Source organism: Halichoerus grypus, chromosome 8 (assembly GCF_964656455.1).
Source record: "Halichoerus grypus chromosome 8, mHalGry1.hap1.1, whole genome shotgun sequence".
Taxonomy (NCBI): Eukaryota; Metazoa; Chordata; class Mammalia; order Carnivora; family Phocidae; genus Halichoerus; species Halichoerus grypus.
In genome coordinates, this window is record NC_135719.1 from 5,243,351 (window position 1) to 5,261,283 (window position 17,933).

Here is a 17,933-nt window from a genome sequence, read left to right on the forward strand (position 1 = left end):
ATCTGCAGTATGTTTTATGGATTAAAAATATTTGATTCAGTCAGAATTTATTCCAAGTCAAATGTTTAAAACTTTGTGAATAGCTATCATATACACTCTTTGAATTGACGGAGACTGCAGATAAACTTCTTTTAAAGATAATTTGATTATTTGCAAGCAATATATATAACATACAATATGGGACTTGCAGTCTGTCCCTCTAGACATGCATGGTACATGTGAAACAGTCATGTAGACTTTTGGAGTTACCTGCCCTCCCCCACCACCACAACTTGCAAGAGTTTCTATTTGTATTTCTTTATTTTGTGATTTGAATATAGAGGTTCTCAGACTTTGTATATTGTTCTTTCAGGACAGAGGCAGTTAAAAAAAATTAAGACCGAGATTTAAAGGAAAAGTAGAAAGGAGCCAACTTTAGACTCAGATAGGCCATACCTATTTTAATTTTATTAGAAATGCTAATGGACCTTGAATGAGCATCAGTGTACCAAAATCGCCTTGGAATTTTCACAATTCTATTTCAAATCAGAAAGAGTCACTAATTCTTGGATAAATAAAATTGAAAGCACCACATAAAAGTTTTTTTTTTTTCTTTCCCCCCAGGTTTCTGTGATGGTGAGAATGATGTACATGGGGAAGGTATGAACTGCTTTCACCTACCGGCGCTGAGCGAGATGCTGACCGCAATGTCTCTAGCCTCCCTTCACGCTCCTGAAACTCCTGTTTTCAGGACTTCCCCAAGTGCCGATGGCAGCTGATCGGTTCACTTTTCTGAGAGGCTGTATAAAATCCAGGCTGGCCACAATCAGGGGCACAGGAGAGGAACCGTGTACTTAAGCTCCTTGTCATCCGAGTCCCCAGAGTCCTGTGGTCACAAGGTTGTGCAGGGAAGCTAAAGTTGTAACCACATGAAAATATGAATGACTCGGTCACTCAAACCATTAGTTATCCCAGGACCCTTTCCTTCTCAGCTGTCTGTCTCTTCCTACTTAGAAAGTTTTGCAAGTCAGTAATTGACAAATGTAAGTAAACAATGCCAGAAAAAGGCAAATTGATTGCAAAACGAAATTGCAGAAATTGTAGGAGATACTGAGTTTCATAAAGCCAGTTGATGTTGGAGATCTACCGAGATGACACTGAAAGCCAGTGACAAATGAGTGACACAGTTCTTTTATTCATTCGGCACCAGGCACTGTTTTCTTTCTTTGAATCTTTATAACCTGAAATTTAACTTTGCCAAATAAGCTCTTCAGAAGAGAGTGGCTTGAATACCAGGATTAACAGAGACACCTGGGAACGCTGGGGCAGCCCAGAATATCCGAGCAGACATGATGGCCATCTTCCTGGCGCTGAGTAAAGAGCATTGCATCTCAGAATCTGCTCTGCAACTTTGATCTCTGTTTCAAGTGACTTCTTTCTGGGGTCTGTTATCCTTGGGTACGCGGACTGCCCCGTGTGGGGCTAAGACGGGGTAGCCGTGACCATCACCAAGACCCTAACAGCATCTGTAGTTTTGAGCAGTCACCAGTGTCTCTCGTGATGCATCCTCTTCCTGACATCAGATGGCATGATCGCCGTTTCACCTGGCCAGACTGAGAACGATAATGCAGAAAACCCTGGAATGGTCCCTTGGTGCAGAGCTGGCCATCCTGCGGCTCTGCCTTTAAGCCCTCTGGGTTCTCCGTTCCTGTCCACCCCCCACTCCCAGCCCATCACCAAGCAGCCTCACGGCCGCCCTGTCTCCCCTATGATGTTCCTCTTCTCTTTTTTTTTTTTTTTTATTTTATTTATTTATTTGAGACAGAATGAGAGAGAGAGAGAGCGCACATGAGAGGGGGGAGGGTCAGAGGGAGAAGCAGGCTCCCCGCGGAGCAAGGAGCCCGATGCGGGACTCGATCCAGGGACTCCAGGATCATGACCTGAGCTGAAGGCAGTCGCTTAACCAACTGAGCCACCCAGGCGCCCCTGTTCCTCTTCTCTTGACTCTCCTCATTTCTTCCCTCCTGGGCCACTGTGGTCCCTCCCCATCCCATCGGCTTCCACGCTCTCCTTGCCAAGCTTGCGGGGCCCGCCGATCTGGCCTCGACCTTCTAAACCTGATCTCCTGCCAGTCTTTTACTTAGGCCAAGCTCCACTGAGGAGAGCGGCTCGACTCCATAGTTGCCCACTGTTTCCTCACTTCTAGGCCTTTTTTTCTTATCTCTCCATCTCAGGAATGCCCTTTTCCTGTGCCTCCAAAGGCCTTCGCTCTGCCCAGCTGCAGAGGCCCGCACCGACTCTGTCTACCCCACAGCAGCCCTGTACCCTTGGTTCCCGCTGCTCCTTGCAGTCCTGGGCTGAATCCATGTCTTACTCCTCTATGGGGTCCCCACAGACATGCTCACAGCCCCTTCTCTAGTATGCGGTCAATGCATGTGTATCATATCGGTCATTTTTTTGCCAAGATAATTTGGCCAGGGGTGGGATGGCTGCCTTCTAAATGCAGTGAATATGTGTTTTTTTCCCCCCTTTAGTGCTGTCTTTCCCGGGCCTGTTGAAAGAAGAGAATCTGTTAAACGTTCCCAAGCCACCGCCAAAACAACTGTGGGAGACCAAGGAGGTAGGGGGCAGCCTGTGTTTGTTATCTGAATATTTACACTTGTGAGGTCATTGTAAAATCTTGCAGTGCGGGAAATAAGAAGAATTGAGAAAAAAGGAAGTGAGGATGTCAGGGGACAGAGATGAACAATATATTAGGGAATGATGGTTTAAATGAAACTGACCACAATTTTGTTGATGAATTAGTACAGTGATCTCTTGACTTAAAATTTTCGTGTGAATTTTCTCATGCAGAAGAACCTATCCGTCCTTGACTCCTCATTCATGTTCCTAAAAGCTCTGAAGCCTGTGACCAGTCATAGGCAGATTTTTCTGTTTTAGAGCCAAACCTTTTCCCCGTCACTAGCTTCTGTGCGGAATTGCTGGTTTACCAGATACCCGTTTCTTCAATGAAGGGTAATTTGACCTGAGTCCTCAGGGAGTCAGTAAGTCAGTCATCTGTTTTATGACTTCTCTGAGCCTCTGAGTATTTGCATTTACAGCTGTGCCAGCTGACCACCACCACAGCTCTCTGTGAACCTCACCCCCGGTGGAAGGAGCGTGGCCCCGTGGTACTTGACTTGGCCTTTCTTCCCGTAGGGAAGCTGTGTTTCCTTTGAAAGAAAACAGGTCGTCTGTTCCAGCCATTAGTGATGCTCTGTTGCAACTGTTTGTGCTGCCTTATGGTCGGACTCCAGTTTCTTCTGCCAGATCTGTCAAAGTCATCATTAGCATTAAGGGTGGGCTTGGAAGGGCCTTTTTTTTTTTTGTAAAAGTAAGATGTATATGATGTTTCGTCTTTTTGGGAGGGGACGGGGGGATATAATTTTAAATGCATGTACTTCGGGGTGCCTGGCTGGCTCAGTCGGAAGAGCACTCGAGACTCTTGATCTCAGGGTCACGAGCTCAAGCCCTACGTCGGGTGTAGAGATGACTTAAATAAACTTAAAAAAAAATCAACATACCAAACAGAGGAGAAACAGCCACACTGTCCTTGTGGCCGTGGGAGGCACAGGTGGTTTTGGAGGCTTTTATCGGAGAACGGCCCTATCTTCTCCGGCAGGAAGGGCGGCGGCACCCACTCTTCCCCAGGTGCCAGGGACTGCTCTCTCCAGAAGGAGGTGCTCACCCTACTTCTTAGGGATTTGCAGCACTCCATAAATCACTTCTGGGAGAAGAGTTGAGTCAGTGGTACATTCATTTTCCCCAGCATCTATTTGTCGAGTCCCCGGCACCAGGTGCTCTAGCTGCAGGGAAAGTACAGTGAACAACATCAAAAACCCTGCCCTGCTGAAGCTTATGTTCTAGTTGAAATATGTTTCCTTCTGACATTAATTTCCTTCTTCTTCACCCTGTTTTGTTTTTCTGTTTTCTTCTTTTCCTCTGAGGCCAATTGGAAAAGCAGTGTTTATTTAGAAACTTTCTCTATAAAACATTGGCCTTTTTGAAGGAAATAATATTCATCTAGAAGAAAATTAACAAGGCAAAAATTAAGAAAACTCATGAATGCCATGCCTCCCTTGTGCCAGGAGAAGTCTAGTCCAAACTGAAGTGGTTGTTGTGTGCAGATGCTCTCGCTTGAGCCGACTGGAGCCCCGAGACACAAAGACACTTGTAAAAAACTTGAATTTAACTTTGCAGTGAGTAAGGCCGGGTTTCTGTGTCTCTCCCCAGATTCAGTCCCTGTCAGGGCGCCCTCGATCCTGTGATGTTGGAGGCGGCAAGTAAGTAATGTTCTTCCTGTTCGAGGCTCAGAGACTGACTGTCCCAAAGATTTTCCTGGAGGAAAGTCTTATGACTTTGTCCCAAAACTCTGAGAAACTTCACTTGTTATATGTAACTTGGAAGTCAACCGGACGTCCACAAAAATCACAGCTCCCTTTGGTACTCATTTTTCATTCGTTTAAAGTAACTAAGTTACATAAGGGCCCCAGCAAGTAAAACGGCCATAAATACGCTCGAGCATAGCACGGCCGGGCGTTGGTGAACACACAGCCGGGCCCTGGAAGCAGAGGCAGAAGCAGGGGCGCCCAGAGGAGCCACCAGCCTCGCGCCTGTGGCCGATTGACAGCATGTCTGTGAACGTGCTTCATGCCACCGAACCGTACATGGACACGTGATAAACTTCCCATCAGGTGTATTTTACCGCAGTTCTTAAAAATCAGCAGAAGGTGAGTAAAGGAAAGGTTGCAAATATAGAAAGAGTGCTTACGAAGCCACTACTCAGCATATTTAGTAGCGTTCAGGTCTACTCCCTGGAAGATTGCAGACAGCTTGCAAAAGTAGGCATGGTACCCACATGAATGAAGAAGCACGTGAGGAGATTGGGACGAAGGACAGGTGGGCGGAGCTGAGGGCTAATTCAGCCCCCACGTCTGCCCTGGGGCATGGGTTTCAGGGTGCACAGCGGTGCTCGCCGGGGAGGAGCTGCTGCTCCTGGGCCATGGCTGCCTGGAAGAACTTTCTTTGGACATGACGGACCCCTGGGGACCCGAGGGAACTGTGTGCCCAAGGCCGGTTACCACAGTGCGCTCAGGGCTCTGCCACCTCTTGAACTGAAACCAGCTCAGAAGCAGCAACTCCTTCCGGGGCCAGAATAATGTGGTTTGAAAATGGGACCCTTGCACGATCTCTCTGAGGACGAGCACACACTTCAGAAGTCTGTGGATGCAATAAATCTCCTTCAGGCCGTCCTTAAATGTTTCCCCAGCAAAGCATTCCATGAATCTTTGACAGCAGTTCGTTCAGGGCGTTCCCTACTTTTCTTTTTTTGGCTAAACATAAACTCCTGTGATGAAGAGTCCACTGAGCTGAGCTGAGGATTGACCTTCTCTTCAAAAAGTCCAAAGGCCTGCCGGGACGCTTACCTGGACAGGAGACCGCACACCTCGGGGTGCGGGGCGTCCCCGCAGAGAGGGCTAAGATTCTCCTCAAGAACCCTGACAATTGAGCGATCAGTGCTCTGAAGGCCTGCGTTCCGGAACGGGGCCGCAGTATTTGGCCACCCCTCTTCCCCAACCAGAGCTTTAAAGCAGGTGTTCCTCAGATACCGAGTGTTGTTTTCTTGCTCTTATGTTAGAGGGAGAGTTCCATTCAGTGACTCGTATTCATTCAGGTACTTATTGACCCCCAATTCCAGGTGCTGGGGTAGAGCCGTGAACAAAGCAGGTCAGATCCCTGCTTCCCAGGAGCTGATGCTCTAGCGGAGAGAGATAGGCAGCAACAGTTAGGCAAATATGTCATGTGTTGGTGAGCACAATGAAGAGAAAGAAAGCACGGTAAGATAGGCAAGCCCTTTCTTGATAAGATGCTGTGTGACCAGAACGTGGGAGGAAGTGAAGGGGACAAGGGCTGCAGGCAGAGGGGACAGCAAGGGTAGAGACTCCGAGACTCCGAGGCGGGGCTGCCTGGAGAGTAAGGAGGCTGTTGCCGCTTGCTCTGGACGTGAAGTAAGACGGACATCATCAGAGGGTTTTGAAGCCGGGACAGCACTACCTGTCTCCTATCAGATTCAAGGGAGGACTCCGGCAGGTTGTAGGTATATTTGGAAAGTTACAATTTGTGTTTCTCTCATCTGGAGAGAAAACTGTTTTGAATGTCACCAATGACCTGGTTCCCACCGGCCCTGGGGACTTTCTCCATCCTTGCTCCGTGCCAGTGGACCCTGCCTTCCCCACTTCCTCTCCCTGCCTTCATTCCCGTCTGCCACCCATCAGTCAGAGAGCCTGTCCACTGTCAGGCTGAGCAGCTCTGGGTTCTCAAGGTCATTTTTCTAGTCCTTGACCTTTAACCCTATAACCGATCTCCTACTTCCAGCCAATCGGAAAGACAAGGTATCACATTCAGTTTTTGTACCACCAAAATCTTTCTTCCTCCTCCGTCAAATTGGACACCTTCCCTTCTTCCCCATGTCCCCCCAAGCCTGCACAGTTCTGCCAGTCCCCCTACCTGTACCAGGAAAAGGGGGGCCACCAGGGAGGCAGGCTCAGCTTCCCTCCTGCTCCGGATTCCCCTCGCCAGTCTGTCTTCCTAGTCTCGAAGACACAGGTGTCCTCCTGGCCAAGGCTGACCGCCCGACTCACTCCCTGACCCTTGTCTGCACAGGCCTTTCTGAGGCCTCTCCCTCCTTCTGCCCCCCCACCCCCACCCCGGGTTCGGCCTTGCCTGCCCTACAGGTTTTCTCTCTGCGTTTAAATGTACTTACTAAGGAGTCTGCACAGAAGAAGTCCTTCCTTAGCCCTGCATTCCCTTTTAGTTACTTCCTGCTCGTTTCCAGGATTTCTTAGCCACACTTTTTTTTTTAATTTTTTATTGTTATGTTAATCCCCATACATTACATCATTAGTTTTAGATATAGTGTTCCATGATTCATTGTTTGTGCATAACACCCAGTGCTCCATGCAGAACGTGCCCTCCTCAATACCCATCACCAGGCTAACCCATCCTCCCACCCCCCTCCCCTCTAGATCCCTCAGTTTGTTTTTCAGAGTCCATCGTCTCTCATGGTTCTTCTCCCCCTCCGATTTCCCCCCCTTCATTCTTCCCCTCCTGCTATCTTCTTCTTTTTTTTCTTTCTTAACATATATTGCATTATTTGTTTCAGAGGTACAGATCTGAGGTTCAACAGTCTTGCACAGTTCACAGCGCTCACCATAGCACATACCCTCCCCAGTGTCCATCACCCAGTCACCCCATCCCTCCCACCCCACCCCCCACTCCAGCAACCCTCAGTTTGTTTCCTGAGATTAAGAATTCCTCATATCAGTGAGGTCATATGATACATGTCTTTCTCTGTTTGACTTATTTCGCTCAGCATAATACCCTCCAGTTCCATCCACGTCGTTGCAAATTCTTAGCCACACTTTTGAAAGAGTATTTGCTCTTGAGTCTTCTTCCCTTACTGCTTGTCCACTCCGCGACCCACTGTGGTCTGGCCTCCACCCACACTGTTCCAAGGGGACTGTCCTCAAGAGATGTCCCTATTACGCGTCCTCTTGTCCTGTGGAAACTCAGTGTCTAAGACAGAATTCGTTATCATCCCCAGTCTGCTTATACACCTCAGTGTCCCTAGGCCAGGGTCCCCGTGCCGGAAGATCAGGAGTCCTTCTCCAGTCCTGCCTCAGTGTCTCTCGACTCCATCCCCGTGCTCTCCTGTGTCTCCTTGGACTACTGAGCAGCAAAAGCCCCCCTCACCTCTGTGCCCCCAGGCTCTGCTCCTTGTGCCTGTCCTCCCTCCCCCATCTATTAGCCACATTGTCCTCAGGATTATGGCTTCTCCTGCTCGCAACCTTCCACCGGCTCCTTGTCCGTCTGAGCCTCGTGTGCTCTCTGCCTACCTGCCCAGGACCAGCCCCCTCACCACCGCTTCTCCTGAACTTGACCTTCCTGCCGTATTTCCTGCCGTATCTAAATTCCTCGAGCATGCTGTGTGGTTTCACACTTCTCTGCTTTGCCCATGCCGTGAACTCTGCCTGAAGTGGTTTTCCCACCTAGATCCTCTGGGTCTTCGAACTCAGCCCAGGGAGCCCCCCAGCCCGCTGGTTAGCCCCTCCACACCTCACGCCAGGCTCTGTCCCTGCATTACAGACTTGTACCATGTGGCTGCCTCCCTGCCTTGTCCGAGTCTCTTGAGGCCCTGATGCCCGCAGCTGGTCTCTGGGAGGTGCTGTGTGGACAGCAGCGTCCTCGGCGGAATCCATTACCCTCCCCTCACTGCTCCCTCCTGGGTCAGGCCTGGACCATCGCTGCCTCACTCTCTGCTCCGTTATGCCGTCCTCCACGCCGTGTCCACAGTGGCATTTCTGAAGGGTCATTCTCCAGCTTACACTGGGCTCCCTACCTCCCACAGTCCCTGATCTGGACTCTTCAGAACAGCGCATCATCTTACCCTTGCTCACTTCACTCCCCTCCTACCTCGTCTCCTGCTACCCACCCCTTCCTGGCTCTGCCCTGACACGCTGGCCATGCCAGGCTGCTTCCCTGAAGCATGAGCACCCTGTCAGGTGCTTGGTAAAGTGTTACTTTCCCAGCCCAGCCTGACACTGACAACTGCATCTCTTGTCCCTAACGGTCGTCCCCGCCCCCCCCCCCCGTCAGCTCTGGCCCTGCATGCTTCCTTCCACATTGCAAGTGCTTGCTTTACCACCGCTGTCTCTCCAGCTTGCCCATGGACTCCAAGAGCAGTGCCCTCAGACCTGGGCTAGGCGGCTCCTCCCAGAGCCCCACACTTTAGAGACCCCGCTCCCGTGGAGTCTGGAGTCCAAGGGGCCACTGGGGAACACACCATCTGCCTGAGGGGCACCGGGCAGGGGGGATGTGGACTGTGGCCAGGGCTTGGCCTATAGGCTGGGATAGCTGCACGGGGGCCCTGTGGGGAGGAGCAGGCTGGGGTGGGAAGAGATGGTGGGCGGGCTGAGGACCACAGCCACCTCCCCTATGTCCCCGTGCAGAACTTCCAGGAGCCGGAGGATTCTCAATTTCAATCTGGCCTTCCAGGCTCTTATGGAGGTATAATTTGTCAGGACAGAAACATGGAACATAGTTCATTTAAGGGTTTGTTCACTTGATTCATAACTTTTAGAAGTTCAAACAGATGGTATGTGGGCCTCCATGCACGCTCTTCCTCCAGGCCTGCAGATGTCAGGGGTGGGCCTGACTGCGAACCCCCATGCCCGGCTCCTTGGTCTTTGTACCAGCAGCACTCAGCCCAGTGCCTGGCACACAGCGGATAAGTGAATGCTAACATCTCTTTCTCACTTTAAAATTGATGAAAACTGTAATCAGATATATCTTGGAAGTATCTGCTTGACGCAGAGAGACTTTTTTTTGTGTGTGTGTGGGAAAGATACTTTTAAAATCTAGCAAAAAGGAGCGTACAAATATAAACAGTGCCTCACATTTTATATAGGGCTTTATAGTTTTCAAAGAACTTTTACAACCATAGTCTGATCTGGTCTTGGAAGATGTTTCTGCAAAGTAGGCACAGCTGACATCCTTAGTCTGATTTAACAGGTAAGGCGGTTGCCCTTCAGAGAGGGTAAGCCAAGGATGCCGGGTCTCAGAACGAGGGAGAGTCCAAGCCTACGTAAGGACTTGCATGGTTGATACCCGCTGCCTTTCTTTGACAGGTCTGTTCTATTCCCCAGCAACCAAATGCACTTTAGAAAGTAACACTTCTCTTTCTTTTTTTCAGTGGTTTTCCACACAACGGTCAAAACATAGGCCTCTCACCCTTTCTGGGGACCCTGAACACCGGGGGGTCATTGCCAGATCTCACCAACCTCCACTACTCTGCGCCCGTGCCAGCCTCACTGGACACCAGTGACCATGTCTTTGGTAGTATGAGTGTGGGGAATAGTGTGGGCAACCTGCCAGCTGCTATGACTCACCTGGGCATAAGAAGCTCTTCTGGTAAGTGTCCCCCACTCTGTGAGAACGTGCCCACGTACGTACCCTGGTGGCTTAATCATAGGTGGTCCCCAGTGAATCACTGAATGAGAATGATTGCATCTGAGTTAGAGATAGCTACGTACCTATTCTTAGAGCTCTTGACCCTGCTGACATTTCACTTTGGTGGTCTGTTTCTGCTGGATTCCATGAGCTCTGGGACGCTCTGCTAGACCTCCTTCTTTATTAATAGTCTTCACCAGCCCAGGTGTCCTGGGACTTGGAGGGTAAGATGCGAGAGTCAAGAAAAAAGCATCCATTCCATTCTGTGTTCACTGAACAATGTTAGTGGCTCTTTTTTTTTTTTTTTTTTAAGATTTTATTTATTTATTTGACAGAGAGACACAGTGAGAGAGGGAACACAAGCAGGGGGAGTGGGAGAGGGAGGAGCAGGCTTCCCGCCGAGCAGGGAGCCCGATACAGGGCTTGATCCCAGGACCCTGGGATCATGACCTGAGCCGAAGGCAGATGCTTAACGACTGAGCCACCCAGGCGCCCCACAATGTTAGTGGCTCTTATCAACATGGGATGATGGTTTATCACTATAGCTTTCTCTCTAGATTCCTCTGCTTTCCCATTGGATTTCAGAAGAGAATATTTTGAATTTTAGAACATTTATACTGGATGTGATGAAAGCATTTTATACTCCATAGATACGTATATTAAATAGAAATCTACCACAGTTTAAAATTACTGGTTCAGGGGCGCCTGGGTGGCTCAGTCGTTAAGCGTCTGCCTTCGGCTCAGGTCGTGATCCCAGGGTCCTGGGATCGAGCCCCGCATCGGGCTCCCTGCTCAGCAGGAGGCCTGCTTCTCCCTCTCCCACTCCCCCTGCTTGTGTTCCCTCTCTCGGTGTGTTTCTCTCTGTCAAATAAATAAATAAAATCTTAAAAAAATAATAAAAATAAAAATAAAAATAAATAAAATTACTGGTTCAAATTTCCAGAAGTGCTTAAAAGTCAGCATCTGGCTGTATGAAATTGCGGCCCATGATGTGACTTGGGCATTACTGGACCAAGTTTGAGCGCCCGCAGCTCAGACCCCATGTTGAAACATGACTAAATTTACTTGTGTCTTGACAGACGTTCTTGTCGATGTCTGAGGCAGGCATTGATCTCTTACTCCCAGTGCTGCGGTCCAGCCCCCGGCTGCCCCAGTCCAAAGAGCTGTGGTGTAGACCATTTCCTTGGGAAGGGGTCACCAGTGATGGTCCGTCGGTGGGGGACATGCCTGCTGGTATCCACTCTGGGTTCAACAGGACTTGTCCACACAGATCAGAATCCACCACTCACAGGAGAGAGGTCCCCTTTACAGCTGTCATCTGGAAGGTTCTCCAAAGCTTGCAGTGGTGCTGCCATTGTCCCACATAGTTTTAGGTTTGAAGAATTGATTTTAGAGATAACCTCTACTTACTCACTAAGGTCATTTTATTATCCTGCTGCTCTACCAAGTGTCCTGGTAAATTCTGTATGAACAAGGACATCCAAGATCACGTAAGTAACACAGCATCAGCACTTAGCTCCTTGGGGTCTTGGGGAAGCCGTCATTCTCCAGGGTGGCCTTCGACACTTCGCTTCAGCTGAAAATCCTATGTTTATCACTGTATGTTATTTTCCTCAAAAAAGCATCATTTTGTCCAGGACTAGTATCAAGGCTTTATAGTTTCTAGGCACTCCTTAAAATGCATGGTATACAAAGTCGTACAAACATGTTTGAGCTTTCCTTCTGAATGAGTGGCTTTGTTTCCTTTTTTTTTTTTTAAGATTTTATTTATTTATTTATTTGACAGAGAGAGACACAGCGAGAGAGGGACACAAGCAGGGGGAGGGTCAGAGGGAGAAGCAGGCTTCCCGCGGAGCAGGGAGCCCCATGCAGGGCTCGATCCCAAGACCCTGGGACCATGACCTCAGCCGAAGGCAGAGACTTAACGACTGAGCCACCCAGGCACCCCGTGGCTTTCTTGACTGAAGGTCACATCTTTAGCTCTGATTGTGACTCGAGCTAGGGGATCCATGGAGAGTTGTACTGTGGGAGAGCTGCATAGGGTTTTATCAGAGACATCTTTCCTGTGTTTAGAAAAATCATTTGCCAGCAAAAAATGCTTTATTATGTCCTTGCTCCATTGTAGTAACTTTTTTTTTTTTTTTTTTTTAAAGATTTTATTTATTTATTTTTTGAGAGAGAGAGAGAGCACATGAGAGGGGGGAGGGTCAGAGGGAGAAGCAGACTCCCTGCTGAGCAGGGAGCCCGATGCGGGACTCGATCCTGGGACTCCAGGATCATGACCTGAGCCGAAGGCAGTCGCTTAACCAACTGAGCCACCCAGGCGCCCCTGTAGTAACTTTTTTTTTTAAGATTTTATTTATTCATTTAGATACAGAGAGAGAGAGAGAGAGAGCATGAGCAGGGAGAGAGGCAGAGGGAGAAGCAGGCTCCCCGCTGAGCAGGGAGCCCGATGTGGGGCTCGATCCCAGGACCCTGGGATCACGACCTGAGCCGAAGGCAGACGCTTAACCATCTGAGCCACCCAGGTGCCCCCACTGTGGTAACTTTTATCGAACACTTAGTTTTTTGTGAACGTGAAAGAACACACAGTGGTACGCACGCCGGCTGCTGGTACCAGGATGACGGGCCGAACTGTGAAGCACAGGCTTGCCTTCTGAGATACACGGAAGCATCATGAAGTCACGGAGCGAAGCCACTCTGTGCCAGGCCTCGTGCCAAGGCCCCGGCAGGACACAGGACACGGTCCCTGGCCTCACGGAGCAGGCTGTGTCATGGAAAGTTTCCCAAACTCTCCGGCTCACGCTAAAATTCACAGCCCCGGGACGCCTGGGTGGCTCAGTCGGTTAAGCGGCTGCCTTCGGCCCAGGTCATGATGCCAGGGTCCTGGGATCGAGTCCCGCATCGGGCTCCTTGCTCAGCAGGGAGCCTGCTTCTCCCTCTCTCTTCCTCTGCTTGTGCTCTGTCAAATAAATAAAATCTTTAAAAAAAATAAAAATAAAAAATAAAAAAATAAAAAAATTCAGGGAACAACACTTACTTAAAAAAAATAAAATAAAATAAAATAAAATAAAATTCACAGCCCCTTCCCCCAAATAAAACGGCACCAGCAAAAACTTCATTTTCCGTGAATTGGAATAGACTGTGATGAATAATTCTCAGGAGCCAGAAAAGCAGAGAGAAAGCAGGAGATGTGGGAGGGGGTCCCTTCCTATGACTCTCTGGGGCGTTCAGGGTATTTTCAGGGTGCCCCGAGGCGGCGCCCCAGAGCCGTGACTCTCAGAAGGCAGCAGAGGGTCCGGGCAGGGTGCCTGGGACAGAGGCGCTCGGGGCTCTAAACAGAATGTGTGCACAGCCCTGGGGTCTTTTCGCTGGGTGGGGGCTGAGCCCTGGCCTCTGCTCACCTAGCCCTGCCACCCAGCGGCTGTGTACACGTGGCCTCGTGAGTCAGCCTCACGGTCACCGTCGGCGTGCACGCGCCTCTTCCCCGCCGCGGGGACCTCTGGTATGTGCGCGGCGGGAGAGCCGCCCGAGAGCTGCCCCCCACGCAGAGTCATCGTCAGATCCGGACAGGCGGAAGTTAGGTCTTCGTTAGTCTTTGGAAAAGGGAAGATTTGGCCTGCAGTCATGGCAAGTAACTTGTGCACTTGTTGTCCTTGTAGGTCTCCAGGGTTCTCGGAGCAACCCCTCCATCCAGGCCACGCTCAATAAGACGGCGCTCTCCTCCTCCCTGCACGGCCACCCGCAGACGTCCGCCCCCAGCGCCTCTGCTCTTCACCCTTCCCTCCGGCTCTTCTCCCTCAGCAACCCGTCTCTCTCCACCACAGCCCTGAGCGGCCCGTCCCGGAGGAGGCAGCCTCCCGTCAGCCCGCTCACGCTCTCTCCCGGCCCCGAAGCGCAGCAGGGTTTCAGCAGACAGCTCTCGGCCACCAGCCCCCTGAACCCCTATCCTGCGGCGCAGGTGAGAGCAAACCCACAGTCCAACGGGGGAGGCGCGTGGGGCCTGCATTGGGCCCCCCTCAGCTGGTGTAGTCCCCGAGGTCTCCCGTGAGACCGCAGGGAGCAAGTGGGAATAACTCAGGAAGCCCTGCTCTTGTCCTCACAGCACGTTTGTGGTGATGATCGCTGTTGCAACACAATCCGTAGTCACTAACTCACAGACCTTGGAGTTGGGGGCCAGGGAGGGCGTAGAGAACACGATCCAGACGCGTCTAAGGTGGCTGGGGGAGACCAGGCTGGGGCTTTAAAACTGGTGTGGAAAATTATCAGTAACTGAGTCTGTAAGTATTTTAAGCCACTGGGGAAAGCCAAAGAAGACATTTAATACCTTCCTGAAGCTTTGGTATTGGATTAGACCTCTTCCCTAACTACGCCTACAGATTTGAGAAGCAGTACTTTTATTGCTCATGAAGTGATAGGTGTATAATAAGGATCAGGGTCCTCCATAAAAGGACCTAAATAAGTCTGTTTAGAAAGAGGCACATTTTGGGGCACCTGGCTGGCTCAGTGGGTAGAGCATGTGACTCTTGATCTTGGGGTCATGAGTTCAAGCCCCATGTTGGGTGTAGAGATTAAAAAGTAAAATAAAACCAAGAATTAAAAAGAAAGAAAGAGGCACATTTTGAAGTCACAAGCCTGTTACAGAAATTCAGATGTCAAAACATCATATTTTGTCTTCTTGACTTTGTTTTTATTCTGAGCTCTTAGGGTGGCTCTTACCATAATCATCAATGAATATATTTTCAACCTATTGGTTCCTCCCTAGATACATTGTGACATCATTTACTCCCCACCTCTCCATAAATGAGTCATGATTTAGCAAGCAAGAGTTGACAGAACACAACGGAAGGAGTTAGCAGATCCAGTTATTACTCACTCTTAACATGAGTAATCCCTTTCGGGAGAGGGTGAGAGGGTATTTCATAATTGTTTTTTTAATGGTTCTTTTTATGTTATTGGATTGCCTTTAATTTTCTTTTGTAAGATTATTTTATAGGATGTAACAAATATTAGTCTTGCTTTCTGGCTACATTTTAAGGAGAGCTGTAGGCATAGAGAGCATCCTTTTCCAGATGTTTCCATTTTTTTGTTTGCTTAATTACTAAGATTTAAAAAAAAAAATCAATGTTATCCATGCACATAGTTTAATAAGTCAGATAGTTCTAAAGGGCTTGTTATGAAACAACATTGTCTTCCCCTCCCTGACTCACCGTATTTCTCACTCCCTAGAGATGGCCCCTTTCACTTTAATCTCTTTGGTATAACCATGTTATTTCATGCTTGTTTTGTTCTGGATTTTTAGTGTTAGATATTATTTGATGACATCCTACCATGGAGGATTAGGATATGGTTCTCTTTCACCTCTCCCCAAACCCCACCCACCTACACACACGTTTCCTCCTCATTCACACTGTGCTTTGTTATAATTTTGATGAGAGCAATATTCCATGTTTAGTGTTTTCCCAGTTACAATAGCCAGAGTTGAACCATTTAATATTCCATAAAATAACAAAATGAAAAATATTTTTCTCCTGGGAGTTAATGAATGTTTTACTTTGTTAGTCTGGTTTTCTATGTGTGTATTGCTTATCCCATCCCCACCTCTTGGAGTTGGGTAGATCTCCTCTCAATACATTTAAAAACAAGCCCTCTGGGGCACCTGGGTGGCTCAGCTGTTAGGCGTCTGCCTTCGGCTCAGGTCATGATCCCGGGGTCCTGGGTTCGAGCCCCACATTGGGCTCCCTGCTCAGTGGGAAGCCTGCTTCTCCCTCTCCCACTCCCCCTGCTTGTGTTCACTCTCTCGCTGTCTCTCTCTCTGTCAAAAAATAAATAAAAAATCTTAAAAAAAAAAAAAAACAAGCCCTCCATGGGCGCCTGGGTGGCTCAGTCGGTTAAGCATCTGGCTTCAGCTCAGGTCATGATCCCAGGGTCATGGGACCAAGCCCTGTGTAGCATTGGACTCCATGCTCAGCGGGGAGTCTGGTTCTCCCTCTCCATCTGCCCATGTGCTCTCTCTCTCTCAGATAAATAAATAGAATCTTTAAAACAAAACAAAACAACAAGGGGAAAAAAAAAAGCCCTCCAGTAGATTTCCAGCAAAGAGTGTGTGTGGCCTGGCATGACTCAACTCTGTCTTCCTTCTACCCATCATTTAACTCATAATTGGCCAGACACAGAATTCAAATCTGAAATAATTTTCTCTTAAAATTTTGAAGGTATTAATTCTTTGCCTTTTAGTTTCTAGAGTTGCTAGTGAGAAATCCAGTGCCATTCCAATTTTTAATACTTTGAACAAAATGTACTTTTTTCCCTCTGGAGGCTTGTAGGATCTTCTTTTTGTTCCCCAGAGTTCTGAAACTTCAGGATCACATGAGTCTGGATGTTTGGTAGGTTTCCTCAATCTGGAAACTCCTGTCATCCTTCATTTCTGGGAAATCTTCATTAATTATTTCCTGGATGGTTTCTTCCCTTTGATTTCTCTGTGGTCTCTTTCTGGAACTCCTATTGTGTGAATGTTGGACTGCCTGTACATTTCCTTTCATACCCTATTTTTTCCATTCTTCTCTTTTCTCTCCTCATCTTTTCACCCTGCTGTCTGGGAGAGCTTCTCACCTTTATCATCCTCCTGTTATGTCGAGTTTTCCTTTCTGCTCTCATACTTTTAAATTGCCAAGAATTCTCTTTTATCCTCCAAATGAGTGTTCCTTTTTATAGCTTTGTACTCATCCTATGGATGCAGTATCATTTTTTCATCTCTCTGAGGTTTTCAGTGGTAATTTTCATTCTGGTTTCTTCTTTTTATTTTTTGTAACAAAAATTTTCCAAGTTGCATAAAAGTAGAGAATATGATGGAATGAATCCTTCTATACCTGTCATCCAGCCTCAACAGTTATCATCATTTTTTAAAAGATTTTATTTATTTGAGAGAGAGAGCACGAGCAGGGTGAAGGGCAGAGGGAGAAGCAGACTCCTCGCTGAGCAGGGAGCCTGATGTGGGACTCGATCCCAGGACTCCAGGATCATGGCCTGAGCTAAAGGCAGACACTTAACCGACTGAGCCACCCAGGCACCCACAATTATCAATCATCATTTTTGTAATCTTATTTCATCCACATCCCTACTTTGAAAAAATATGTATATAGAGATACACATCGCAAATATTTTATTACGTATTTTTAACAGATAAGGATTTGTTATAGACTAAATAGTATAATGATAATTTTGATTTTTTTAAAAGATTATTTATTTATTTATTTATTTATTTATTTTTGTGAGAGAGAGAGAAAGCATGAGCGGGGGGCAGGGAGAGGGAGAAGCAGACTCCCCACTGAGCAGGGAGCCAGATGTAGGACTCGATCCCAGGACCCTGGGATCACAACCTAAGCTGAAAGCTTAACCGACTGAGCCACCCAGGGACCTGATAATTTTGTTTGTCATGACGACTTCTTCCTGCACAGATTTCTCCAAGTTTCTTTTTTTTGTACATTTGCCTTGGTCTCTGATTTCTATGCAGATGCTTTCCTCACAGTCTGGTGATCTTTGGCGCTCTGCTCATCTTTAAGAACAGGACACAGATACACTGTGTAGACAGGTGGGCTTATTGAGCATGGTCTTCACTGTAGACTGATCCAGCTCGGCCATTTCCTTGGGGAGCCTCTGGTGCCCTGAGTTTCAGGATTGTCTCTCATGCTGGTCAGATCCCCAGAGGACACTGGCCCATACCTAGACTCCAGCCTCCTGAGAGTCAGGTTGGGAAAGAAAGGTGGAGGCCTCAAGATTCCGTGGTGAGCTCTGTTGAACCTGTGTTTCCAGTAAAGCGCCTCACCCCCTGGGCTATGCTGTGTCCTGCAGACCCTCAGCTCTGCCCTCCAGAGTGCCGCCCCCAGGCTCGCCATGGGCAAGGGCTG

The 17,933-nt window shown here is 48.5% G+C and overlaps 1 protein-coding gene across 3 annotated transcripts in view; it reads left to right on the forward strand.

Moving 5' to 3' along the window:
* The window catches only part of CRTC3 (CREB regulated transcription coactivator 3), a 98,800-nt gene that overhangs the window by 74,766 nt on the left and 6,101 nt on the right, over positions 1 to 17,933 (forward strand). For all 3 annotated transcript variants that reach the window (XM_078078849.1, XM_078078850.1, XM_036082812.2), the window contains exons 7-11: positions 604 to 639; positions 2,514 to 2,599; positions 4,252 to 4,301; positions 9,770 to 9,987; positions 13,689 to 13,987. In XM_078078849.1, coding sequence (XP_077934975.1) covers positions 604 to 639; positions 2,514 to 2,599; positions 4,252 to 4,301; positions 9,770 to 9,987; positions 13,689 to 13,987 — 689 coding nt within the window. The remainder of the gene's footprint in view (positions 1 to 603; positions 640 to 2,513; positions 2,600 to 4,251; positions 4,302 to 9,769; positions 9,988 to 13,688; positions 13,988 to 17,933) is intronic.